At 34.7% G+C, this 26,436-nt stretch overlaps 2 protein-coding genes across 12 annotated transcripts; both read left to right on the top strand.

The window, feature by feature from the left end:
* The first annotated feature begins 2,125 nt into the window (after window positions 1-2,125).
* LOC100248332 (protein STRUBBELIG-RECEPTOR FAMILY 3) lies at window positions 2,126-13,403 on the top strand. Of its 10 annotated transcripts, none has more exons than XR_009467076.1 (19): window positions 2,126-2,272; window positions 2,418-2,442; window positions 2,712-2,898; window positions 3,469-3,598; window positions 3,691-3,762; window positions 4,217-4,282; window positions 4,408-4,479; window positions 4,591-4,662; window positions 4,761-4,832; window positions 4,912-4,977; window positions 5,451-5,516; window positions 6,295-6,674; window positions 6,810-7,240; window positions 8,950-9,221; window positions 9,525-9,663; window positions 11,166-11,299; window positions 11,390-11,546; window positions 12,480-12,757; window positions 13,240-13,403. XR_009467076.1 is itself a non-coding variant. In XM_010658975.3 (18 exons), the coding sequence occupies exons 3-18, from the start codon at window positions 2,778-2,780 to the stop codon at window positions 12,573-12,575; spliced, it is 2,346 nt and encodes a 781-aa protein (XP_010657277.1). In that variant the 5' UTR covers window positions 2,126-2,272; window positions 2,418-2,442; window positions 2,712-2,777; the 3' UTR covers window positions 12,576-13,403. The 10 variants fall into 10 exon arrangements, 6 of the variants coding, with proteins under 6 accessions (XP_010657277.1, XP_059597057.1, XP_059597056.1 ...); XR_009467074.1 differs by having other exon boundaries at window positions 2,141-2,272; window positions 2,680-2,898; window positions 13,101-13,403; XM_010658975.3 differs by having other exon boundaries at window positions 12,480-13,403.
* A 1,112-nt stretch (window positions 13,404-14,515) lies between these two features.
* LOC100243027 (secretory carrier-associated membrane protein 1) lies at window positions 14,516-25,402 on the top strand. 2 transcript variants are annotated; one of them, XM_002278406.4, is made up of 12 exons: window positions 14,516-14,881; window positions 17,899-18,006; window positions 18,170-18,232; window positions 18,672-18,705; window positions 18,798-18,920; window positions 21,365-21,427; window positions 21,514-21,607; window positions 23,665-23,710; window positions 23,816-23,883; window positions 24,595-24,643; window positions 24,848-24,913; window positions 25,014-25,402. In XM_002278406.4, exons 1-12 carry the CDS (start codon window positions 14,825-14,827, stop codon window positions 25,098-25,100), a joined length of 858 nt encoding a protein of 285 aa, XP_002278442.1. In that variant the 5' UTR covers window positions 14,516-14,824; the 3' UTR covers window positions 25,101-25,402. The 2 variants fall into 2 exon arrangements, with proteins under 2 accessions (XP_002278442.1, XP_010657282.1); XM_010658980.3 differs by lacking the exon at window positions 17,899-18,006 and having other exon boundaries at window positions 14,561-14,881.
* The last annotated feature ends 1,034 nt before the right edge of the window (window positions 25,403-26,436 follow it).

Consider the following 26,436-nt stretch of genomic DNA (forward strand, 5'->3'; position numbering starts at 1 on the left):
AACATTATGTTAATTAGAATTGGATCATATTTTTGTCACCTTTTTTTTGGGCACATGACACTGTTACATCAATCATCCCTTCAATTCTTTATATAATGTCCTACTAATTCCTTTTGACTACTACCTATCCCGTTTGAAAATTTGGTCTCGTATATGCATTGGTTGTTTTCGGATATCCAAAAAGTGTTTTTGGATCATAAAAATTTTCAAATTGATGGAAAAAAAATGTTTTAAAAGGTTTTTTTTTTATTTTGATTTTTTATAAAAAAATACAAAAAACTTTTTTATTTATAAAAACAACGTTTTTATTGTATTTTATGAAATAATTGGGATACACTAAATAAATAGACACCCCTCGTGTAATTAAACAAAGTCATATAAGAGTTGAGAATCGGTTTTGACTCCCACCTACTCGGATAAAATTATGTAAGATAACGACTTTCCAATGGATAATTTTTGGGTGGGATTCAAAGTTTGGCACCGGCATTATTCAAAAAAATTTATATTTATTTATTTATTTGTATTTAAGGGAAGTGAAAAGGCGATAGAGTAATAAAATTGTGGACTTTGTTGAGTAGGAAAGAGGGTATATTGTAATTTGATTGGGTGTCCACCAAATAGATTCCGTGCAGGACATGTGGTGGTCGGATAAAGAGATAAAGACTCCTTACCTTTTAGGGCACATTTTCTTTCTTTTTTTTTAATTTTTTCTTTTTTTGTCAAAAATAAAATATAGAATTATTACTTATGCTTCTAAAAGCGACTTTTGTGATGTGGAAAAACTATTAGGTATAATCTCCCATGTAGTGACAAACTCCTCCTTAACGGTACTATGCATAATGGGCCTACCCAAAATTAACTACCATTAAACATTAAAAATGGTTACCAATTGTATTGGAAGCTATATGAATTGAATTGAATTGGTAAGTAGTGTTTTAATGTGATTTTTGAAATAATAGTATATCAAGTAATTATTTATAAATCACTTCGGTTATATTTAGTTCTCAAAAAATAATCAAGTAAATATTGACATCGTTCTTCAAGCAGAAAATGATGTTACTTGTATTTATGGTCTTAATGAAGTAATGATGGGTCTAGACTTACAATTTTATCATAATAGATTCGAACATTTGTCTTAGATCGAATTTCAAATCAAGAGTAAAATAAATTTGAAATAATAATAAAAATAATTTATTGATTTTCACATTTTTTTTTGCCTTATTTTCTTCACATTTTTCACAAGAAAAAAAAACATTCAAATTCTTTGATTTTTTAAAAGTTCATCAAAAATCTTATTTTTGTAGGAAAACACTTTGCTCGTATTCATGGTCTTGATAAGTAATGTCGGGTCTAGTAAGCACCTTACAGCTCTGTCATAATAGATTTAAACATTTACCTTAGATGGAATTTCAAATCATAAGTAAAATAAATTTGAAATAATAACAAAAATAATTTATTGATTTTCACATTTTTCTACCTTATTTTTATCACATTTTTCATGAGAAGAAAAAAAAACTCTCAGATTCTCTAAATTTTAAAAAATTTATCAAAAATCTTATTTTTATAAGTTTCGAACATTGTTAAAAATATTTGTAATTCATTTCAAAATTACTTACAACTAGTAAGTTAAAAGTTATTTTTAAAATTTCCCCCCCTAAATATTTTGCTTTTATTTTTAATTGAAATTCAAGTTATTAAGAATAAATTTTTTTTTTATCAAACAATTTTTTAAATTACAAGCTCTTTTATAAGATCAATAATATTTTATATTATTTTATTTTTTTTTAAAATTAATTATTTACCCGATATGGTAAATTTTCATGGGCCTAGTAAAGAAGCCCAATACAATGATTACCGCAATAGCCATTCGTTTTGAAGTGGCGGCTATACTTTAACCGTTCACACCCTGTAATGGAAGAAACTAAATTTGCTAAAAACGAACACCACCACCACACGCACTCAATAGCGAGTGCACTCAACACCCACCGAATCTGAGCATCGTTACATCCGGAATCACGTGATAAACACACTGCAATAGTATCACCGAAAACGCGCCTCAATCTCGCGTGGAGAAGGAATGGTTTCCTTTCTTTAAAGACAACACCTTAATATAAAGATGACATAATTGATATATCTGAAGCTTAACGTAGTACTGCTGTTTTTAGAGAGAGAAACTAGAGAGAGAGGTGTTCAGACCTTGAGAGAGAGAGCCCAACAAGTTTCGCTACCTTTCTACACTGGACCCTTTTTCTCCTTTCCAGCTCTTTCCAAGGTTAGGGTTTTCTCTCTCTACAATTCATCGTATCAAATCCCAGATAATTTTTTGCACAACTTTTGGTTAGTCTCTCTTCGTTATAGAATCTTACCCACTAAGTTTTTGTTTACTTATAGTTGGTTTTTTCTAACTTTTTTTGCAGACTTCTCTCATTGTTTAATGGTTCTGTAAGTTTAAGTTTACTTCTGTGACTCAGTTTCATTGACTCTCTCTCTCTTTTGGTCTTTGCTTTGTTGAGTTTTGATGTGTGATGACATCACTAATTTTGTTTCGTGGTTTAATTTTCAGATTTGAGATTGTTTTCACATTATTTTTGTGAGGTTTTTTTTTTTTTTTTTTTTTGTGTTTTGATGGGTGGTTGAGGTGTGATAAGATCACTGACTGTAGATCACTAATGTGTGTAGGTGGGTGTGTTTTCTTGTGATTTAATTTTCAGATATGAGGGTGATTTTCAGATTGGTTCTGTAGAAGAAGGGAGAGGTAATTGAGCTGGTTGAGATCAATGGGTGGGAAGAGATCTGCTATAGATTGCTTGAATTTGGAGATCTATGCACAGACTTTCGTGGGCTTTGTGTTGATTTTTGCGGCGCAAGTTTTGCTTGGATATACCAGCCCTGGCGATGGTAACTCTGAACTATAGAATTTTTGGTTTTATTCTACTGTTTGGTTCCTGTGAAAAATGTTGGAAGTGAAAAGAAATTGACGCCTTAAATCTTACATGTTATGTTTGTTGGGTTTCCAAAATTATGAAAATTTTACCTGAGTTGAGTGAAGGGTTGCTTTCATGGGTCTCGAATTCTTAAAAGTTTAAGTTTCTAAGTTTTTTATTCCCCAGATTTTCTTGTTGTCCAAACAGAGCTTTGATGAAATGATTTCTTTTGTTTTTTTTTTTCTTTCTACAATTTCTGAACATTTTATGCTTTATGCTAACTTGGTTTGCAAAACGACTGTTGACTGGACCATTTATTTTTTTGCTTAGGCTATAAGTAATGAAACATCTCAGATTACGAACTTAGATGTTTTTCTCTTGCATTCTAACTCACCAACTGAACAGTTATCTAATTTACGGCAACTGTGACACTTTAGCTTTTCATTGTTTGATTGGTTTCTTGTTAAAATTGTTTGCCATTGTAATTTCTTGAATTAATTGGATCCCAATGGCTTATTGTTAACATTATTTTGTATTGAACCAGTTACTGCAATTAATAACTTATACGCTGCATTGGGTAGCCCCCTTCTTCCTGGATGGGTGTCTACTGGGGGAGACCCATGTGCTGATGCTTGGCAAGGAGTCTCATGTAACGGCTCGGAGATAAATTCAATGTATGACAATCCTACTTCACTCCTTCATTTATTGGATAATGTCTCTCAACAATGTCATCTGTCAATTCTCTTATAGTTATTCGCTTTTACAGAATTCTTAATGGTGCCAATTTGGGAGGAGAACTAGGTGATAGCTTGGGAACTTTTGCTTCTATCAAAGTGATGTAAGTGGTGATCTCTCTCTCTCTCTCTCTCTCCCTCCCCCCCCGCCCCCTCCCTCTATGGTCACATTTTATGGATAACAATACTGGCAAAGAATTAATAGTTGAATGGATGTATCCATTCACTCTTAGTGGAATTGCTCTGCATGTTCTTCATTTATCTTTACTTATTCAATTTTTTTCGTTCTAGCATTCATTTATGGGGCAGAGTTCCTCTCTATTTTTGTTATCTGATCCTTGTGGATGAGTGGAACCATCCTGATGGGATGATTTTATGTCCCTCTTCTGTAATCACTAGTTGACATACTAATTGAGCAGTTAGTTGCCCTCTGCATATGCCTCTCATCATCAGATGCAGGCTCAAGAGAAAGCAATAGGCATTCTTTTTACAGATTATAGTTATTGCTTTTCCTTGTAATTCTTGGTATGTCATTAATGCTTGTGCTGTTGATTGCAGAGACCTGAGCAACAACCAGATTGGGGGTAGTATTCCATCCAGTTTACCCCTTACCTTGCAGAACTTGTACGTTTTATCCTGATATTAAATAAAAAATGTTTTGTTTCATTTATTCAAATACTTGCTGTTTTCTGTGTGCTTGGATTTCAATCTTCTTATGCAAAATATGTGATAGTCTTTACCTTTGGCAGTTTTCTTTCAGCTAATCAGTTCACTGGAAGCATCCCAACTTCGTTATCCTCTCTTAGCTTACTTACAGACATGTAAGTTCTTTGTTTTTTTTCCCACCTTTTTTTCTTGGATGCCTATGGGTGCTGTTATTTTTTTTTTAACCTTTATTTTATAAATAACTTTTAGCTATTTATGCCTTTCAGGTCTCTAAACAACAATCTTTTAACTGGAGAGATCCCTGATGCGTTTCAAGCCCTTGTGGGTTTGATCAATCTGTACGGGCTCATTGTGTTTTGCAAAATTTTTCCTTTTCATACTTACATTATAGGTTGTTGCTTATTGATTATTGACGGAGCCATTTGTCTTTGTGCAGAGATCTATCCAGTAACCATTTGAGTGGGCAATTGCCTCCATCAATGGAAAACTTGTCGTCGCTGACCACTCTGTTAGTAACTCACTCATTATGGCCACTTATCATTACACCTATTCTTCAGCATGGATTAAGCTAACATTTTAGTTGGCAGGCGTTTGCAGATCAATCAGCTATCTGGGACCCTAGATGTTCTACAAGATCTTCCCCTTAAAGATTTGTACTTTTCTCAACCACATTACACTCTTGTTCTTTCTTCAAGGCTATGTTTGGCTCTCGGAAAATATGAGGGAAAGAAAATAGAGAGGAAAAGTAGAAAAAAAGAAATATAAAGGAAAATAAAAAATAGATTTAAAGTCAATAAATTATTTTTATATGCTACTTCGAACTCATTTCCCTTATTTTAACCTTTCTATATAAAATTAAATAATTTAAAAATGTATAAGTTTCTAATTTATTTTAATTATATTTGATTTTATTTGGTATTTAACATAATACAACCAAACATGAGAAAGTCATTTTCCTTAACATTTTTTTTTTCTTTCCTTAGTAGTTTCCGGGAACCAAACATAACCCAAAAGATTTGTTGGATAATCTATGTTTTTGGTAGTTATGGAATTTTTATTAATTGGTAAAAAAAGAAGCTAACTTCTCATAAGCTCCTGAATTTATTGTTATTATGCTGTGGAACAGGAATGTAGAGAATAACCTGTTCTCTGGAACGATACCTGATAAGTTGCTAAGCATTCCAAATTTCAGGTGAGAGTCACAAAATATGAAACTTAGTTTATTTTTTTCGTTTAAGTAGATTACATTCTTTGCACAATGTGAAGGCTGGAAGTTTTGCTATCAGATTCGAAATTTGTCTAAAATGAAAAAATCATTTCCATGAATTTCTCTCATGCTGTAAAAAATTTTAGAAAGACTTCCAGTGTATGGATATTTTTTAGTTAGCACATAGGAACTCCCTAAATTTTCAACCAATTAGTAAGGATAAGCCTGAGAAATTTGACCCAAGTTGAGACTGACTAGTGTGGATAGACATAAAGAATATGTTGTCTGAACCATGAATGCCCATATTATGAGAAAAGACCTAGCCAGACAACTCAAAATGGAAACTGGGTCTATTTCTCACAAATGCCATGCAACAATAAAAGTGAAGGTAATGTTACATTACCTGGTGCTTTACAAATCTATAAATCAGATAATATAAGTGAAAGCTGCTTCCATTTCTTAGTAGCCCCTTAAAAATAAAGTGGTGATATTTTGATGCCAACATGCCTATTGCATGAGTTGCTGATGCAACAATGCCAAAATTGGTTTTATAATGGTTTCTGATGCAGCAATTAGAATTAGGGTTTCAACATTATAAAGTGTTAAAATTGATTCAGGGGTTTATATTTTCTTCTAATCTGTCAGTTTGATATTTTAGTTTTCTTGTTTCTGTAAAATCTTTAAAACAGAACGAAGAAAAAGTAGTATGTAAAGCTATAGTGCCATATGGCTGTGTTTCTAACTTTGAAATTTTACTATGCAGAAAAGATGGAAATCCATTCGGCAATGTTACTGCTCCTTTGCTTGCACCCACATCCCCATTGACACTCCCATCACCACCTCCTCCACTTTCTGGGCCGCCATCTTCCAACCAACCACCTGTGAAACCAGCTGATGGGCCATCTGCAACAGAGGAATCAAATTCAGGGGGGAAAGGAAAAGGTTTAAGCACTAAAAGGATAGTTTGGATATCAATTACAGTGGTCTTGGTATTTATAATTTTGGTGCTGGCACTTGTGCTTCTTGTAAAATGGTGTTGTGGAGAAAGGCAAGAGTCTGACTGGATATCTAAGCGAAATGAAACCGGTGCATATAAAGGCAGCAGATTGAATCTTAGAGATAATGGATCCTTGGAACAGCAAGGTAATCAAATAGAGAAAGGCATGTAGATTTTTATTTGTCTGCTATCTAGTTTTGTTATATATTGTCTTCATCCTTTTAGGTCCTAAGGTTTTATGTTTTTCTGAACAAATGGCTAACTAAAGATTCTGTCACCAGTTCCAAAAGAGGCAGTTGGCACACCCAAGGAGGAACATCAAGAAGTGGTTAGAAGAATAGGTGTGGCTCCAAAGCCACAAAATGAACAAGATCGAAATGTGGAAAGAATGTTCACAATACCAAAGCAGGACAGTCATGAGATAGATATAAGTGGACTTGATGTGATGATGCCACCTCCTCCCCCTCCTCCTCCTCCTCCTCCCCCTCCCCCTCCTCCCCCTCCTCTTGTTGAAACAGTTATTGTAAACCCAATTGTGCCAGTTGAAGTAAATGCAGAAAAACCTTCCATGAAAACTCTGAACCCCCCGATCTCTGCAAGATCTTTCACGATTGCATCACTTCAGCAATACACAAACAGCTTTTCTCAAGAGAATCTGATTGGATCGGGCATGCTGGGAACTGTCTATAGGGCACAGCTTCCTGGTGGAAAGGTATTATTCCTTTCTTTTAAATTGCATCAACACATTTGGACTACTTTGTGGCAGTGGCAGTGGCAGTGGTTTCCCTTAATTTAACCTCATGATGCATCGTTCTGTTAAGCTCCTTACTTCGTCATCTTTGTCATTTTTTGTTTCTCCTGTGCTTAATTACTTTGGCCAGTTCTCTTGTATACTCTTTTTTATATAAGCAGAATACTGATGTTTTATCTGTTAAGCTGTTAGTTAGTCTTAGAGATCAACCAAACCCTAAAGGAGAATCTGTGATCGAACTGGTATCGGAAACAGGCTCCTATTATATGAGGAATGGCTACACTGGTTTAATCATTTTTGTGCTGGAGCAATTTTAACTGCTTCTTCATTTTCATCATCATCTCAGACAAACTCTCTAGCAAGCACCAAAATTACTCAATTCTGTTTAGATTTGTTTTCTCTTTCAAAGATTTCAATGCTAACTGAAGAAAAACCCAGTTTAGAAGGTGAAGAAAGTTTTTTGACCAAGTTGCACCAAAGTTTGTTGTTGCACAATGGTGCTATAAGCATGTTTCGTTGGGTATTTTGCCATGCTGGTTCATTGGTGGGAGTAATTTAAACCCTTTCCATTAGTTTGTCTTTTTCCTTTTTCTCAGTTTTTTAGGCTGCTTTTCCTTCTATAGAAATAGTTGAGTTTTATATTTTAAGATGTTATTTTATTTCATAAGAGATTTTCTCTTTTGAGCTGTTATAAGTTTTAATGGCAAAAGAAAATCACTAGGTGTGATAGCATTTGATCAAGATTTCTTGAAAACCAGTAGGATTGTACAGGGAACAGGCACAAGAAGACTTTTATTGGTATTTTTAGAATCTTGGTTATTTCTTTCATGCTTCCATTTGTCAGATCCATCATGTTAAATTGAGATAACATGGGAAATTATATCCATTTGCAATTTTACCTAAGACTCTCCTTGATTGAGAAGTGAAGTAAAAATATTGAAACATGGTTTTAGGTACCTTAAGCTGTTGATTTTAAATCTAGGTAAGTCACTTATCAAAAATAAAATAAAATTAAATCTAGGTAAGTCAAATGCTTGGTTTCCTATGATTGTCAATCTAGCAATATATTTTGGGTATTTGACATTCTTTTATGTATTAAATAGAAACCTCTTATTCACATTGATATTTTTGGAGAAGCATTTAACTAGAAGTTATATTTGCGCAAATGGGTCCATAATAAGTTGTACTAAACAACCAAAACCCAATTACACCTAAATTTTCCTGTGTGTTCTTCTTAATGTTTATTGTTGTCACATAATCTTGCATGTGATATGCACATGTGGAATGCAAAGATTATCCATGTAGTCATAACATAGCCTTACATAAAGGGAAATGAACAAATAAAAATAGAAGCAAAAAAAAAAAAAAAAAACAAAGAACATAAACATAAAATAAATAGAAACAAGGGCAAACTGATAAAAAAAAATATATATTTTCTCCTAGAGCTAAAAGATTTGTATCTTCATAAGAAAATTTATGTAAATTGTCATTTTGATTAGTGGTTGAACTTTAGCACACTGGTTAGTGCCCTCTATTTTTACTCTATCTCTTTAACACACATACCAGAGGCACTCGTGTCAGTTTGTGTGATTGATGCAATTTGTATGAGCAAACAGAAAGGCTTCGGAGTTTTGACATTTGATCCTTCTTTTGTTTTAATTGTTTTGTAGCTACTTGCAGTCAAGAAACTGGACAAAAAGATTTGTAATCAGCAGAAGGATGATGAGTTTTTTGACCTGGTAAACAGTATTGATGGAATTCGACATGCTAATGTTGTCGAGCTCATGGGATACTGTGCGGAGCATGGTGAAAGACTTCTTATTTATGAGTATTGCAGTGATGGGACACTGCACGATGCCCTGCACTCAGATGATGAATTTAAGAAGAAACTTTCATGGAGTGCCCGGGTACGGATGGCGCTTGGAGCTGCTAGAGCCTTGCAGTAAGTTGAGCAACCGTTAAAGATAATTTTCTGATCCAATTTGTTCATTTTCCAAGTTTTCAATGGTTAAAAGTCGACCAGAAACTAGTATCAAAAGGGTGGTGTTTGATAAATGTTATTCTCTGTTCCCATAGTTATTAGATTTTCAAGGTTGATTGATTGAATGAGGTTCCCAAAACCCCTTATCGTCGTGTACATGCAATGGAGGGGGGTTTTCTTTCTTTCTCATCTTTTGCATGATCATTTGTATACAAATGTCTACCATTTGAAGTACTAACGTTTTTCATTGTTTTATTTGAGAAGGTATCTGCATGAGGTCTGTCGTCCACCTATTGTACACAGGAATTTCAAGTCTGCAAATGTGCTCCTTGATGATGAGCTCACCGTACGTGTCTCTGATTGTGGTTTGGCTCCTTTAATATCAAGATGTTCTGTAAGTCAGGTGAGTTGTGTCCTAATATCTTCAAGTCTTTGGGTTCCATGTATGTGGGGTTGTTGGCTGATGTGGAAATTTTGGATTTGTTAGGACTGAATTTTCTGATTTCTGAGTTAGACTGAGCAGTTTAACAGCAAGTTATTGAAGTGAGATAAAGAAGTGAAACATAGACGTGGTTTAATAAATAGTAGGGGTTCATAGACAAATATTGTGCAGTGAATTAATTGATGTTGATGATTAGATGGTCTGGATCAAGGGATATTGAAGAGAAGCAGGTGCAGTGATGAAAATCATTGTTTTGTGCTCATCCTGGGGCATGGATGCAGGGATTGTGGTTACTCATTGAGGACATGGTGTTCTCCTGAATCTTGCTGTGAGCCCATCATTTCATGGCAATCTCATATCATTGAGGTCATCTTGGTTAGATATAGTCTGTTTTCTTAATTTGAGACTTGTTTATTGAACTGTTGTCTCCTCATGCCCCTTCATGTGACAAAGATATTATTGATCACAGTTTTGGATTGTCCCATCAGACCAGGTTCCAGTCTCCATGCCTGGCATTCAGAAAAAGTCTTCCTATACTTCATTCTTTGCTTTAATGTGAGCATTCATATGGGGGATCTGTTGTAATATTATTTGGGTAATTGTCCCTTAGTGTCCTGTTGACATGAATTAAGTGAAAGCTCTCTTCCCTGGACTGACAAAGGATCTGTTTGATATTTGGGAAAAAGTGGATTGCCCAAATACTGGGATGACCACATTGTGCAAGATAATCACAAGAATGTAGCTTGTTGATAAGAATTATCCACGTCTTCAAAATGATGAAGAGGGACCTTTACCGAGTTCAGGGAAAGGAATGAAAACATTGACCCCCTTTTTAATACTTCAATAGTATCAATAGGACAAAGACAATGATAAGTTGACTCATCCAACATCATGGATGCATTTCTTTTCCTGATTTTGTTTCCATCAAGCAGATGGGAAAATAGTTTAATGACATTCCACTGATATGTGGAAAGGCTTTTCAGTTTCTGTTTAATTATACTTTAAAATGATTAGCTTGTGAGGTTGAATGAGATGCTCAGACAATTAAATTGCTTACTATTTTGGAAATCGCAAACACGGTTTTCTATAAGCTTGAATGACAAGTGAATTTGTGGTGTTCAATCCCAAGCAGTTGGGGTAAGCCACAGTAAGAACAATAATGTATTTTGGTTGAACACGTGATTGATTAACTAGATTCATTCTGAATGTGTTCTCCAGTGCTAACTTTTACAAGTGAGAATATTTTGATTGACCTTACATAGAAGAGTGGTGGTGAACCTTCCTGGAAGAATTGCCATTTAATAAAGACATCATAATATGTTGTCATATAGAGGCCATGATGAAAAATAAAGGAATTATATACAAGTATTTATATCAGAAACTAAGATTTGCAAGGGTTGCATAAATTACTGTCTAGTTTGAATCTATTGCAACTGAAGTCTGATTCTCCTCTATTTGCTCAGTTGTCAGGACGCTTATCGGCATATGGCTGTGAAGCCCCAGAACATGAGTCTGGGATTTATACTTTGAAGAGTGATGTCTACAGCTTTGGAGCAGTAATGTTAGAACTCTTGACAGGACGAAAGTCCTATGACAGGTGAATAGACCAAATTTTATCCAAATTGGGTTTGTGATTATGTACCCATTTTGCTGGCTTGATCTTTACCTTCTTAAATAACATGTGCAGCAAACGCAACCGAGGAGAAAAATTGCTGGTGAGATGGGCCATCCATCAGCTTCATGACATTGATGCTTTGTCAAGGATGGTTGATCCTTCATTGAATGGAGAATACCCTGCTAAATCTTTATCCCGCTTTGCTGACATTATCTCTCGGTGTGTTCAGGTGAGTGTCTTAATGGTTTTATTTTCTATTTGTTTCATATATTTGGTTACTGGTGGTTTGACTAGTGGGGTGCTGTTGGATTTGGAATAACAAACCCTGGGAATCCTGGCTCGTTTGACCTGCAATTTCTACTTTCCATTCTCTTGAAGTCCGGCTTCTCAGTGATTTCACTGAGTTTTTCATTTTGAATGAAAGGAAAATGTTGTTTCAAATGTTTAACCATATGAGGCATAATTGCAGAGATGACTGGAAAAATATATTGTAGAGGAAATGAGCTCTAGGAATTGAATTTCTTTCAGGGCACATTTGGAACATTGGAGTAGAGAATGAGAATAGGAAATCGATTCTTTTCCTATTCACAAATGTGTTTGGATTGTTTGCTAGAATGAGAATAGGGATAAAAATTCATTGGTATTGAAACCAAATCACACTCTCACTAGGATTTTGATCCCTCTGACGTTTCTACATGGTATTGTGATTCATCCCCATACCCATCCTATTTTCATTCCTATTCCCCATATACCAAATGCATCCTCTATATATAGATGACATGAAAATATGAGGTATTCCCCAGTATAAATATTAATTCTGTCCTATGCTCAATCATGCATCTGTCATATGGTCAAGTTTGGCTGTTACTCATGAAGATGCAAGAAATATAAACTCATATTGCTGAAATGGGACAGTAGCCCACATCTCAGCGAGTTTCCCTGGGAGATGTATGAGAAGTCAGCCTTTCTGCTAATTATAAGCATATGGCCAAGTTTGTCCTATTGACTTCAAATCCATGACAGATTTGATGATTAAAGAGATTACAGAAGGTTCCTCGCTTGGCATTTGACTGCTATTCATTTGTTATAACTTTTTTCTCTTTTCTCTTTTATCATGAATCTATACAGACTTACTAATCTAATCTCAAACTCTTTTTCCCAGGACGAGCCAGAATTCAGGCCACAAATGTCTGAAGTTGTGGACGACCTCATAGACATGATACAGAAAGAGGCTTCCAATAGATCAAATGGCGACTAAAGTAGATTAGGAAATAAAAACTGGTGATTCAACTTATGAACAGGAAGGTGCTGAGGTTTGATCTGCCAAAAGTTTCACCCAACAAGATACAGCAATTGTAGAAGCTGCAGAGTTGATGCCCATGCTAACACACCCAACAGTCCACATCCTGATCAGGGTGCACCCAAGGGAACTTTTTTGAGGTAATCAGCCACAGGACACATTGTCACCAACTGTTTGATATTCTTTGTCAATTGTTTGCAATCATTCTATGTTCATTAGAACCATAAAATGAGGTCTGTACTGCAGAAATATGCTAACCCAATTATTTAACGTCATTTGTTATTGATTCTTGATAATGAAAATCTTTTCCTCTGCTGCTGGCCCATGCTTAACTTTGTATCCTGTTCTTTAGGCCTTGTATGGAGTTGCAAATAGCCTTCTGGGTAATAAAGATGTGATTGATAAATTCTTCTAGTTTATGAGACAGGGATTCATGAAAGTGTTTTTATTGACAATCTGAAAGAAGATATTCTTGGCTTGTAGGAGACCATGTTCCAAAGCTGGGAGAGTTTATATTGGCTCAGTTCTTCCTGAGTTGCGTTGCTGGAATTAGATTTACCTAGGGATGATAAAGTTTGATTGCCAACTCGATTTGAACTTGACACGTTTTTTTTTTTTGCAGGTTTGGATAAAGTATAATTGTGTTTGAGTCACATGTATGTTGACTTGTATAGCCCGTTTAATAAACAGGTTATTTTATTATTTTTGGGTGAATAATTAGATCGTATTTTGGTTTATGTTTTTAATACGATTATTATTCGTGATATGTTTGAATTGATCTATTTAGTCGATTGTCCAAGTTTTGACACAACATGAATACAATTCATCAACTCGAATTGTTACCCCTCGATCTATGCATAACAGTATACATATTTAGACCCGGAATTTTAAAAATAAAAAAATAAAAATTGGGAAGTGCCTTCATTATTTCTTCCCTAATCTTGAGTCAAGCTTTTTATTCATGGACATCCAAAACCTGCAAGAGGAGGAAGCTTAATGGGGTTCTCAAACAGACTTAGGCCATGGAAATGTCTCTGCTGAGCTTAAACACTAAGCTACACAACGTGAGCCATGGCACTAGTCACAAGGAAATTCAAGCCCATGTCCTACACAAATGCATCTTGTCCCCACCCTTTATCCCATTTTCGAAGGCTTTGGACTCGTTCTTGATTGGCACCCACCTGGCCTTTTGACCTTTACATTTCAAAACTTGTAAAAATAGTCAATGGCTTGGTTTATAAGGTTAGGTAACCATGATGTGGAATGTGGAATGTGGAATGTATACATCAATCCTTCTAGTAACATTGGAACATCAAATGAAACCCTACATTAGGTTAAACACAAAACAACACATATTGTCCTAAAAATCTCCATCATTTGTCTATTCCAACTAATACATTATCGCATTGTTTTCACAGCTTGATGTTTGACCATAATGAGACAAAGGGAAAAAGGGGATTCATGAGACAACAACATCCATATCATGGTTTTCAAAGTATAATATATTTTTGCTAATTTAAGGCTTTATTCCAAAAATATTTTAAAAAATAATTTTGATAAACGGGTTTTGGGAAGGATGTTTTATATGATAGAAGTTCGGTTCAAAATTGAAATGTTTTATATGAAAAATACCCCATATAATATTTTTTTTAATTATTCTCCGTATTTAAAAAAGTAAATGAAATTAATTGAAATATTAAAATATTTTTTTTAAAACGCCTTATTTTTTTATTTTCTTATATGGGGTATTTTTAGAAATTTTATGTTAAAAGTTTTTTCATTTCAATTTTTAATAATTATTTTAAAATATCAATTTCCAAGCCTTTCTAATTATGGGATGTTTGGGAACTTGCATTATATGTGAAGGAATTATTGGAAAATAATTATTACAATAGTCAATAGTGTGATAATAAATGAACAGGGTTGCTAGACAATTCAGCGATTAGAGCCCCATGTACGGACTATTTAAGCCATTTGCATCGTCCGACGCGCGAATAGGTTCTTTCCACTCAAGTTTCCCAGGAAACAAACGCCAACATAAAAGGCTAAGCCAGGCTACGCAGACCCATCAGCACTTCTTTCTCTCTCTCTTTTTCGAACTTCTTCCGCCTTAATTGTCTCCACCGAAACTCTAATTTCCCAAATCTCCCGTTTCCTCCGACCCCACCTCTCTCTGAATCTCCAGATCTCTGCTTTTGCCCTCTCCCATGGCCGGCCGTTACGAAAGTAACCCTTTTGACGAAGAAGATGTGAATCCATTCGCGGTGAGTCTGGAATCTATTCCGATCTCCAGTGTTTGATGAGTTCTGCTCAGATGAACGATTGTTTTTTTTTATTTTTTTTTATTTTGTATTTTCTTTTTTGGATGTGTTGTTTGGTGTAATTCAACTCAAATTTTGTTGTTTATATTATGTTAATGGATTTGATGATTTGGTGGACATGGATTTGTGGTTGGTTTCGACGTCTATTAGATCTGTTTTGGGTATTTGATTTTCATGTTGGCTACGAATTTTCGATGTGATTCTCATATGTGGGTCTTTTTTTTTGTTCTTCTTTATTTTTTTCCCCTGATTTTGGTTGTTTTTTTTTTTTTTTACTTTAGTGCAATTGAGTTGAAAGGAAAGAAAACAAAATTTTGGTTTTTGGATCCTTCGTATTTTGTTTGTTAAAAAAATGAAAAATTTATCTCAACTAAGCAAAGCAATTGTATTAGATTCGGTTGACCAAGGTTTTTGTTTGATCACATCCCAAATATATTTCAAAGCTTTAGTTTTTCTTTTTTTATTCTGTTTGTGATGAATAAGGCAATCACACATAAGCTTATATTCTTTTCAACTTTTCTAACTATACTTGCTTTCGTCAATGACATTGCATTTGTTGAGAAGTTCGGAGATTGAATCAGCATGTATGATGGGAATGCTTTGGTTGGGGAATTAGCTACTGTTTTGTCTCTCTTTCCTGAGGTGACAAATGTCTATGTTTTATTGTATTAATGCATTGTGTTATTATATTATATAATATCTAAATCAGACTGTGGAAAGCAAAGGGGTTCATTCATAAGTGTACTTATGATGATGGAGTTGAGGTGAATATGAGTGGAAAGGCTCAGAAATATTGAACTAAAATGAGTGCGTTGAGAAAATTTGGGAACATCTGCATTACTTAATGGTTATCAAGTTAGATAATATGATAAGGATTAAGGAGCTTCTAGTTGGATGCTTGGTCATGTGTGCAGAAAATCAGTTATGGTGATGATTGTAAGGACTGTCCAGGCAGCAGAAACATGATAAATATGGTAGCTTGGCAGCCCTTGCTTAAAACTCGTTGTGGAGACAGATTTATGGAAATATTGTATGCTCTAGTTTAAAGACATGCTGCTATTGATAATTTCATAAAGATGGAGGGGAGGTGGAGCTTGGGGACGACCTCTAGGCAGTTTAAAGAGTTTCTTTTGAAAATTGAGAGGAACAGGAGCGAGTTCATTTATTTAGTAATGTGATGTGCTTTTTCTGTTCTTCATATTGTGCAAACATGAGTCATGTAGTTTTTTAGTTGTGTTTAGATTTGCATTGGCTGAGAGAATTTTCCATTTGGGTCTTGTGTTCCATTTTATGAATTGGAAATTGTACATATGAATATTGTCTAATTTTTAAGTCTGTTGTTTGAATGACACTTTAGAATTCCTATTCTTCAATGGAGTTGGACTTAGCATTATCTGAGTGCTAAGAGGTTTAGAGATGATAATTGTGTGATTGATATTTAGAGGTCATGACTTTGTAGTGTTAGTGAGATGGTAACAGTGGTGGTTGCCCTTTGTAACAGTTGTGGTAGTGGCATTTTGATGGTTGTAGTGTTACAGCAGAAGGGTGTTAGAGAAGGTGGTATTGGGATGCTAGAGGCCACAACTTCATTCTGGATGTATTTTCATGAAAAATATCAGAGGTGGTGCTGTGGCCGACTGCTACGCTGATGTCATGTTGTTTGTAGTGGTGGTGGTGGTTTTAGCATCCTGCAATTGATGGTCAGGGTGGTGATGAAAATGTTATAAATGTCAGATGTGTTAGTTGTGACAGGTTGTTGGAGATGATGGCCTGGTTTCTTGGCTGTACTAGGGATGAATTACACAGGAGGAGGTGATCTTAGTGGTAATGGGGCAGGCTAGCAACATTGATGGATTTGGGGATGAATTGTGGTATAAGTGTGGTGTTGCGATGCTGGTGAAGGTGGCAACAGTTTGGGTGATGGTAAAGATAATGACTGTGGTAGTGATGAATTATGAAAGTGAGAAAATGCTAGAGGCGATTTTGATAGAATGGAAGTATTAGGGGCCGCTGTGATAAGAGTGTAGGTGGCTGTGATGCTTGAAACATAGGTAATGCCAACCTCTTGCTATAGGGGGGTAGTTAAGTAGTGGCTTGCTAGTGATGTTGGTGAATGTGTACCAAAGGTGGTAGGTTTCAGTGATGGTGGAAGTTATGGTGGTAGTAGTGAGAGACATCCAGAGTGGATAAGGTTTTGGTGGTTGTGCATTTGGTTTGTTCTTATGCTTTCAGTTGAAAAATTAAAACTAACACATCCTCGGAATTTCTAATCCTCCTTTTTATCATATATTATCCATTTCTTTTTTTTCTTTTTTTGCAGTGGGATTCCCAACAAAATCTACTGGTTGCTTCTTGAACATGCTATTTGAAATTGGTCTTATGTCCAATTTCCATAGCAAATTTATTTTTCAACCAAGAAATGTGTTGGAGTGCATGATAGGTATTATGAACCTAAACCCTATAAGCTAAAGCTTTTAGGAAAATTGGTTGTCTAACATGTTGTCATAGCCTCGTTTGGTGAAAGGTAAGGTGTTTGAACCTTACCGCATGTTTATTTCCGCACTTTAATAAGCCCAAAAGAGACTATTTATGGTTTGTTTATCTGTGGGCCTGTGTATGCCTATGTGTCTTCCCGTGTGTGGGTATGAGGTTGCACGTGAGGGAGGATGTTGGAGTGCATGATCTACATTGTGGGCCCAAATCTTATGAGTTGAAGCTTTTAGGAAAATTGGTTGTCTTACAAAATGCTCCAATTTGTTTTTTCCCCCTTAAAACATGTTTGTAGTCCTTTGCTCATTTAGCCTCCTTTTCCAAAATACTTTCGAAATTATGGTAATGTTTGTTATGATGACTTTATTTGCATGCTTGTAAATTATCATGCATTTTTTGGATGATTAAGTTTACATGATGCCCTGCTGCCTATGGATGCTTATCTATTGTATTCTTGCTGAGATTGCCAGAACCCTGGTAGTGTCCCCCCTGCAGCCAACTCTAGGCTTTCACCACTCCCCCCTGAACCTGCTGGTTATCGTGGTGCAACAGTTGATATTCCTCTTGATGGTGCAAAGGTAGATCAAAGTTGACAAAGATGTTTCTTATTTATTTATTTATATTTAAAAAAATGAAAAGCGAAAGAAAAAAAAATGTTAAGTTATGTATTACATTTTGTTATCTGTACATTCCGTGCAAGCATGCATTTCAAGTTTTTAGTTCTTTTGCTTTCAATTGTAGGACACAAAGGCAAAGGAGAGGGAACTTCAGGCCAAAGAGGCTGAACTGAAAAAGAGAGAACAGGTACTTCACTCATCCTATGTCATATGGTAGTTTGAAATTGATTTTGATATAATTTATAAATTTGATGCATCTGAATTAAGCTAGGCCAGTGTTTGATATCAATGATTATGAAATCATGTTGAGTTTGCTTTTTTAATTGTGAGGTTCATTATAGGCATCTCTTTTTAAGTGATAGAAGTCCATGCTGACTTGCGAACTGAACCCTATAGGTTGACAAGATGTGTAGGAATGGAGCATTGGCTATCAAAAAGGATTGGATCATCACTTCTCATTTTATATATATATATATACTGTGGAAATTTTTTTTTAAAGATAATTTTTTTTTTTTGATAAATAAAGAGATTGTATTAAAAAACCACTGAAGCAGTGGCTAAAAATACAAGAAAGATAAAATTCATCCTTCCATTAATTGGTCATCAGCTTTCTTTCTGCTATGCAGGAACTAAAACGGAGGGAAGATGCTGTAGCACGAGGTTTGTCTGTTGTTTATATCATTAGTGAATCAATTAGGTTGAGTAGTGTTTTCATGCAGTCTACAATCTAAATATCATTCTTTCTTTGGCAGCTGGAATTGTCATAGAGGAGAAAAATTGGCCACCATTTTTCCCCCTTATTCATCATGACATTGCAAATGAAATACCAATCCATCAACAGAAGTTGCAGTACGTTGCATTCACGACATATTTGGGTATGTGAACCTTAAAGTCCTGTTTGATAGAAGTTCAAGTTTCAAATGTCCCAAAGTGATTTTCTCTTGTGGAATCCATAGATGCATTTCTCTTCTCTTTGGATATGCTATTTTAGATCAGTTTAGAAAATTTATACTGGCTTTTTCTAATTTTATTGAGGATCTAGGAGCACTTTAGTGAGAGTAGACCACTCTCATAGCTATGATATATTGGTATGAATTTTTACCTTGATACCCTTAGTGTTGTGCTTCTGTGATTAATCTAGTTTTATCTAAAAACTGTTATATTGTCACAGATATTATGTTGCTTCCTTAATGATTAAGATTATAGTTATAGAGCAACTTATCGACCATTTGCAAGTTGCACATCTCTGGGAACTGTCCAAAGCTACTTTGGCAATAACAACATGCTTAACAGAGTTTTTAGTTTCTTAAATTTTTCGAAGGTATTTAGTCTATCAGTCTGAATTGCTTTATTAAATTTTCTGTATACTGCTTCTGAGACATATAGTTTATGAAACCGGATGATTTAGCTGGTTAGACTAATGGAACAGGAAACCATCCTCCACATGCCAAGTCACCAAAGTAGGGTTTACTTGGATATATAGTTTGTTGATCCAGTTGAATTTTTTAATATTTGGTTATTTTTCACATGGTGAACCTCAAATTTGAGGAAGATTGTGAGGGTGGGAGATGGTTAAAATAATATATATACTTGTACTCTTATACTTTAATATATTTAATACCATTATTTGCTGAAGCCTGCCTCTTTCTGGTTGGTTCCTTGGTAATTTCTTTTTCCAGTCACTTTCTAGGGACATTTTCTTGGCTCTCTCTGATCTTCACACAGCATTGATTGCTATTATTTTTTAATTAATTTCTGTTTACTTGTGCCTTTTCTTGGTCAATGGTAGGCAATTATGGAACAGTTTTTCCTCTTTTATTGAAAAAATGCTGTATGTACGACTTCTTTACTTGTCAACCAAAGTTCTAATATGAAATTCTAAAGTGTAACCTTCTGACTAAAGTGGTATACAGTATTCTTGACTGTTATTTTTGTAGATTTTATCCAGCAAATTATGTAGATGAAATGATGTTTATGCATAAAATTGTTGTGTTAACTGACTGCCATCTGAAGTTCTGGGAGGTACTTGTGAAAGAAGGTTCTTTTGCCAGATCAAACATCCTGATGTAGCGGTTGTTTTAGAAGTAGATGCATGATTCAAGTTGTTGGGACCTCTATATGGATGAGGGTTAAATTTGCTTCCTTTTTAGATAAAAAAATTAAACAAGAATGAGAGAAGTTGCAGACTTTTTTAGATTAAATTTTTTGTCTGTGCTAGGTTGAAGCATATTCAAATAATCCTATTATCCTAAAGTGCAATAACGTGCATATGAATATGATCAACTTTAATTTCAATAAATTGTGGACTCATGAAGAACTAAATTGCATGCCATTAACTTGCCTGTCAGTAATTACCCAAAGGAATTAATTTTTTGTGCTCCCTTTGATCCTATGGAAATTATGCCTTGGCAAAAATGTAAAATGTAAAATAGTTTACAGTGGCCCATTGTTTTAACAATCATATGCGTTTGCTCATATTGGTCTTTTAGTTCTCCTTCCAAACCCAAGCACTTTCAATACTTTGCATCGATTTTGGATATGAGAATGTTAACTTTTGCCATGGAACAGGGTTTGATTTCTTCCATCCATGGATGAATAAGAGATCACTTATCCTATCAATGAGTGAACACCACATGAAATTATCTTTTGATCTATGGATATCAATTTGCCTAGCAAACTGATTGCCCAAAACAATACTGTATTGAGTATGCTTTTAGGACTAAAGGACACTGATATCTTCGCCATTGACTATCTCTTCTATGGAATTTGTAATCTAAAATATTTGAAGTGATGTGCTGAATAATTAAAGTATTTTTAAATGCTCATCACCTGCAATTTGAGTAATGGATGATTAATGAAAGTCTATCTAAAAACAACCTCTAAGGTCAAACCTTAGAGAAATATTTTAATTATTATTAAGTGTATTATTTCAAAATTTAATTTCAAAGTTCATACAGAATGGTATTTGTTAGTGGAGAAGGGATCCACCTCAGAAGGCTTAATGTGGTGTTGTATTGTGCAATTAATTAGCATTCAAAGTTGATATTTATTGGTTTGATAGATGGTGTTATGGCATGTGCTCACTAACCGGATAATGATGTCCTATGCATCCATAGGAAAGGAGCCCAACCCAAGAAACCTAGCCAGCTTGAGCAAAGTGGAAACAATAAAATTACTGGATGCTATTTTGTTCTGATATTTGTTTGGTTTTGATGTCAGATAACACTTTACAGTATAGAACAATAGTATCTACTATTGAATAATAGGTATTTATCCTTCCACAATGATATAAGTTCTTAAATTTTGTGATGTCATGCAGGTTTGGTACTTTGCCTTACATGGAATATTGTAGCAGTTACCACAGCTTGGATTAAGGGGGAAGGTTAGTTTGGAACTTTGTTCACCTCCCAAACCTTGGGGAATATTGTAACCTTCCATAATTGGGTCTTGAATTTGCTTTCCTTGTAGGTCCGACAATTTGGTTTCTTGCCATCATCTACTTCTTATCAGGGGTTCCAGGAGCTTATGTGTTGTGGTATCGTCCTCTTTATCGTGCCATGAGGTACTATTTATGGTTATTCCAAACATGACTCCCATTATATCATCCACACTAGACATATATCAGACTTCCAATTGTAGGGGATGGGTCCTGTCACGCCATTTAGATTTATTTTCTCTAAGATCTTTTGAATTGGAACTTAATCAAAAGGATGATTCCATGAATTTGTTCCTTTGCATTGTTCTGGATGTTAAAGGAAGATGTTCAGAATGGTTCAAAGATCTGATTGTTCTCTGTTATTTGTTTTACTTGATGTTGATCATCTCAAGGTTTTAGGAGTAATCTTGTTGGATATGTTAAAATCCAATACATTGATTTATTAATGGAGCTATGAATATTTTGCCTTTGCAAAGTGAATGCAAATTTGTGGGGGCTTGAAAAAAATGTAAATGTGTTTGGAAATGTTTAGAGGGATATTAGGTAAAAGCATTGATTTGTCATGCTAAGAAACATCATATTTAATGCTTATTTTTTAAATGGTAAAAATGCTTGCTTCCTAGCCTGTGCATCAACAAGTGAAGGAATCCTAATATGTTCTTTCTAACATTTAACTGCAATATGTTCACTTGCATCAAATGAATGTTCTCGTTCTCTCTCTCTCTCTCTCTCCCTCTCTCTTCCTTCTATCTCTCTGTCTCACACACACACACACAGAGAAAAATGTTCTCTATATTTTTAGTCAGTAAATCTTTGTGGTGGTTAAACTATTAAACAATGATGTGCATTCTATGATGAATTTTCATAATAGCCACCCACATTAAAAATAATAACTATGCCGTAAGTTTCTAACAAATAAAGAGAAATAAATTGTTAGTTCAAGATAGAATAATGCAAAGATATGGGGAAGAATTTGATATGAAGAAGAAAGCAATGTTTCTATGCTGAAATTGAATAGTGAATCACTAAAAAAGATTCAAGAGTAACTCATGTTTTTTTATAATCAAATGAATGTGTGTGCGCGCGGGTGCATGCACGCCCAAGTGTGTGCATATGAGAGGAGGCAAGCCCAATTATACTGGAAGTATGCAAAGATTCACAAAAAAGAATGAGAGGAACAGGAATGGAACATACCCTTGAAGCCTGGCTCAAGTGGTAAGGGGATGGGGAGGGTTTGTGGGAGGTTCCAGGTTTAAGTTCCAATGGAGACAAAAATTTACCCATCCAAAAAAAAAAAGGAACAGGAATGGAACATAGGCAAGCACTAGCTCTCAGTCAGAAGGGGAGACAAGATTTCATCCCCAAAGAAGACCTAGAGTAATAAAATAAAGACGTAAAGCTCAGTTCTCTATTACCAACATCTTACACCTCTGTCTTTCAAAAGTCTTCTGAACACATTAAAATAGAATTAGAGCATTGCTCTCCACACTTCCCTTCTTTGAACAAAGCTATCATGCTGACAAGCCAGTGTCCCACAAAATTCACCCACCTTACAATGGAGGAGAATATGAGTTGCATACTCAGCTTTGACACAAGCATGTTGATTCAAATGTTATTTTGTTCAACATTTAACACGATAAGAATCAGTTTTGTTTTCAAAACCCCAGAGAAATATAGTTGCAAACCTGAAAGACCTACAAGGTAAATAGCACCAAACTGTAAAGAAAATTACCATCGATGGATAGTTTGAGTTACTGGGAGATAGCTCAGCTGCTCAAGATATTGAATTGATATATGGGCATGTTAAACTGTCAGCTGAAATATATATGCAACCCTGGATCTTGGATGTATTGGTATGTTACTTTTTCTAAATAAAAAAGCACATGGATTGCATATGTAGGATTTATTAACTGGTATGCTTCTTGCCTATCAAAAAATAATAAATAAATAAATATAATGATATTCTTCTTGGTACTCTTCTTCTGTACTTTGCACCTAGTTCACCTTTAGAGCATATATCCTTCTTGGGACAAAGTAGAATTGCACAAACAATTGTTTGTAGTTCACAAATTTTTGTCAATTAATCACCCATATTATTGACTCTGTTTTATTTATTTATTTGTATTTTGTTTTGTCGTTTTGTGAGATTCTTCCTGACAATGTCCTGTCACCTCTTTTATCAGGACTGATAGTGCTCTAAAGTTCGGGTGGTTTTTCTTGTTTTACCTGGTAAGCTGTTTTATGTTCTTTTTGTGGATCTGGCTTTCACTTGCAATGTAGATGTTCTGCAAATTGTGGTCACCTCATTTTTTTTGCCTTGTTTTCTCCATGCAGCTTCATATTGCCTTCTGCATCTTTGCTTCAGTTGCTCCTCCAATTGTATTCAAGGGGAAGTCTCTCACGTAAGTTTTCTTTGATATGTTTCTGTCCAAGAGGATTTAACGTAAGTCTCTCACATAAGTTTTCCATTCATTAATTCTTTATTGAGAAGATAACAACATATCTACAAAGAAGGGTATACCAGTTTGAGGATGAATAGCTCTCATATCTCCTAAAAGAATTCAGAAGTAGTGTCAAGAAACTATTGGTGTTCATAATCACCCAATCTGCAGATATAAAAAATTTGGACATACAATCTGTGCTCTGTTGGTTTTTGAAGTTGGAAATGAGTCAATTGATTGCCTTGGAATGTCTGCCAGAGGTTTGTCCTCTTTATGAAAATTGGTGGCGCTCAAGAAAAAAAAAAAGGATTGATGGTGTCCAAAGCATCCTAATTAATTCACTTTTCTGGGGAACCTGGGTGCTTGCAAAATGGCTGTCTGGACTTAAGCCCTTAAATGATGCGCAAGGATTAAAGGAATGATCTTGAAGGGTGAATTTATAGCCCTCCAGAGAATTACATACTTTCTGCCAGCTGGGCTGTCTCCTAAATCTATGGGCAAATTCCCCTCTCCAAACATGATAACAGTTCTGTAATCCTTCTTCTTGTCACTATATTCGCCATATTTTACCATAAAACAATAGTAATCATGTAAGAACAACTTTTATGAAGTATTGGTAATTCATTGTCTATTTTGCAACTGATGCCTGTGTGATGTGATCCTGTGGCACAGAGGAATCCTGCCTGCAGTGGATCTTTTGAGTAAACATGCTTTAGTTGGGGTAAGTTCCAAACTGCAGACCTTTACGATAAACTGGATAATATCGCTGGATCATTGTGACTATGAAAATTATTGTTGGCATGTAATATTACTGGACCATTATAACCTTGACAAATTATTATCAGGATTCATGGTAGTGGCTTTTTTTTTTTCTTCTTCTTTTTTGTAAGAAGGATTGGGATCATTTACACTTCCTATATTGCAGATATTCTACCTTATTGGATTTGGATTGTTCTGCCTTGAATCACTGCTCAGTATCTGGGTTGTTCAGGTTCAGTAGTCTGATTTCTAGTTCTTCTGCTTCTATCTCCAGCACTTCTACTGCATCTTGGTTTCTTCTAACTCTCTTTGTTCTCAATCCCAATATGCAGCAAGTTTACATGTACTTCCGAGGCAGTGGCAAGGCTCAAGAGATAAAGCGTGATGCGGCAAGAGGGACTGTAATGCAAGCATTTTGATGTGCCACGGATGGTGCTTATTGATATATCTAGATTGGATTTGCCCCAAAAGGATCGATTCTTTTTAATCCATATGTTATTTGATACCTTCAATTGCTGCTTTAGTGTGTCATGTTTGTTGATGTGATTTCTTAACTATGTTTGATTGACAAACTGAAATAGTTAGATAGGAACATAGAGTTTTTGCAGTCTTCTTTGAGATGAGCCTTCACATGATGATTTCCATTATTTGTTTCCACGGGAAGCTTATATGTAATATATTTTCTTCCTCGAATGAACAATCTACATAATTTACACATTAACATGTAGACTCCTAGGATTTAACCTTTTTTTTCTGATTCTGCCATGGAAATTATGTTGCTTGTTAGGCTTTTCAAGGGTGCAGTTCTGGCTTTGGGGGGATTGGGATATATGCATTTTTAAGAGAGCTAAGCAGCGGTTCATGGGTTGAAGAAACAGCTATAATTGACTAGTTTTCCATTAGTTTGTGCTTTGCTTAAGGCGCAGTTAAGGAAAATTTCTGCTCATTTTCGTATGAGATAAAGCCATCCGTCAGCTGTCCAAACAGTTCATAAGAACCAAGGAGCTTTCATCCCAAAATTAATTATGATCTCTTACAGATAATAAGAAATTGATTGGAGTTTTAAGTCCATTTGGCAATGATTTTTAACAGGGTTAAGAGTGCGTTTGACAACAATTTTAATGTCTGAATGATGAAAAGTTTTAAGTGTTAAAGGTTAAGAAATGCATCTTAAAATTATTGTAAAACGGATTCTATTGTTTTAAAATCATTTTTAAAACTTGGAGAATGATTTGAAGTGATTCTTTGGTTGGTATTTGATATAAGTAAAACTATAGTTGTATTTTAGGTGGGTCAGTCGGATTTGGATTTGGACAATTATATTAATATTGGGCTTGAGTTGGAGTTAAATTTTAATTTAAGTTAGGTTTGAGTTAATGTTTGAACAATCTAAGCATAACACCGGCCTAATTTAAATTTTTTTGTAATATTTATAATTTATTTTATATTATATCATCATATTTATTTTATTTGTTTTAATTGAAAAAATCAAATTATAATTATTTCATGTTTTACTTTACTGAAAAAGTTATTTACTATTTCATTTTTTTATATATAAAAATTTAAAAAAAATAAAAAATTATGGGTTACCCAACTTGATTTTGATTCGATTTTGACCAATTTGAGTATAACCAAATAAAATTAAAGCAATCCGAATTAGATACAAGTTTAAAAAAAAGAATTCAATTAAACTTGAATTGAATATTTCGAATTAGAGCTTTGATGAAATTAGGATTAGGTTGAATGTTTCTTATT

Source organism: Vitis vinifera, chromosome 12 (genome assembly GCF_030704535.1).
Source record: "Vitis vinifera cultivar Pinot Noir 40024 chromosome 12, ASM3070453v1".
Classification (NCBI taxonomy): Eukaryota; Viridiplantae; Streptophyta; class Magnoliopsida; order Vitales; family Vitaceae; genus Vitis; species Vitis vinifera.

Bases quoted from the DNA above. Each gene is read 5' to 3' on its own strand.
- LOC100248332 (XM_010658975.3), top strand. From the start codon at position 2,778: ATGGGTGGGAAGAGATCTGCTATAGATTGCTTGAATTTGGAGATCTAT. The intron at 3,599-3,690 runs GTATGACAATCC...TCGCTTTTACAG, and splicing joins GGCTCGGAGATAAATTCAAT to AATTCTTAATGGTGCCAATT. The intron at 3,763-4,216 runs GTAAGTGGTGAT...TGTTGATTGCAG, and splicing joins TTTGCTTCTATCAAAGTGAT to AGACCTGAGCAACAACCAGA.
- LOC100243027 (XM_002278406.4), top strand. From the start codon at position 14,825: ATGGCCGGCCGTTACGAAAGTAACCCTTTTGACGAAGAAGATGTGAAT. The intron at 14,882-17,898 runs GTGAGTCTGGAA...TGAGATTGCCAG, and splicing joins AAGATGTGAATCCATTCGCG to AACCCTGGTAGTGTCCCCCC. The intron at 24,914-25,013 runs GTTCAGTAGTCT...CCCAATATGCAG, and splicing joins TCAGTATCTGGGTTGTTCAG to CAAGTTTACATGTACTTCCG.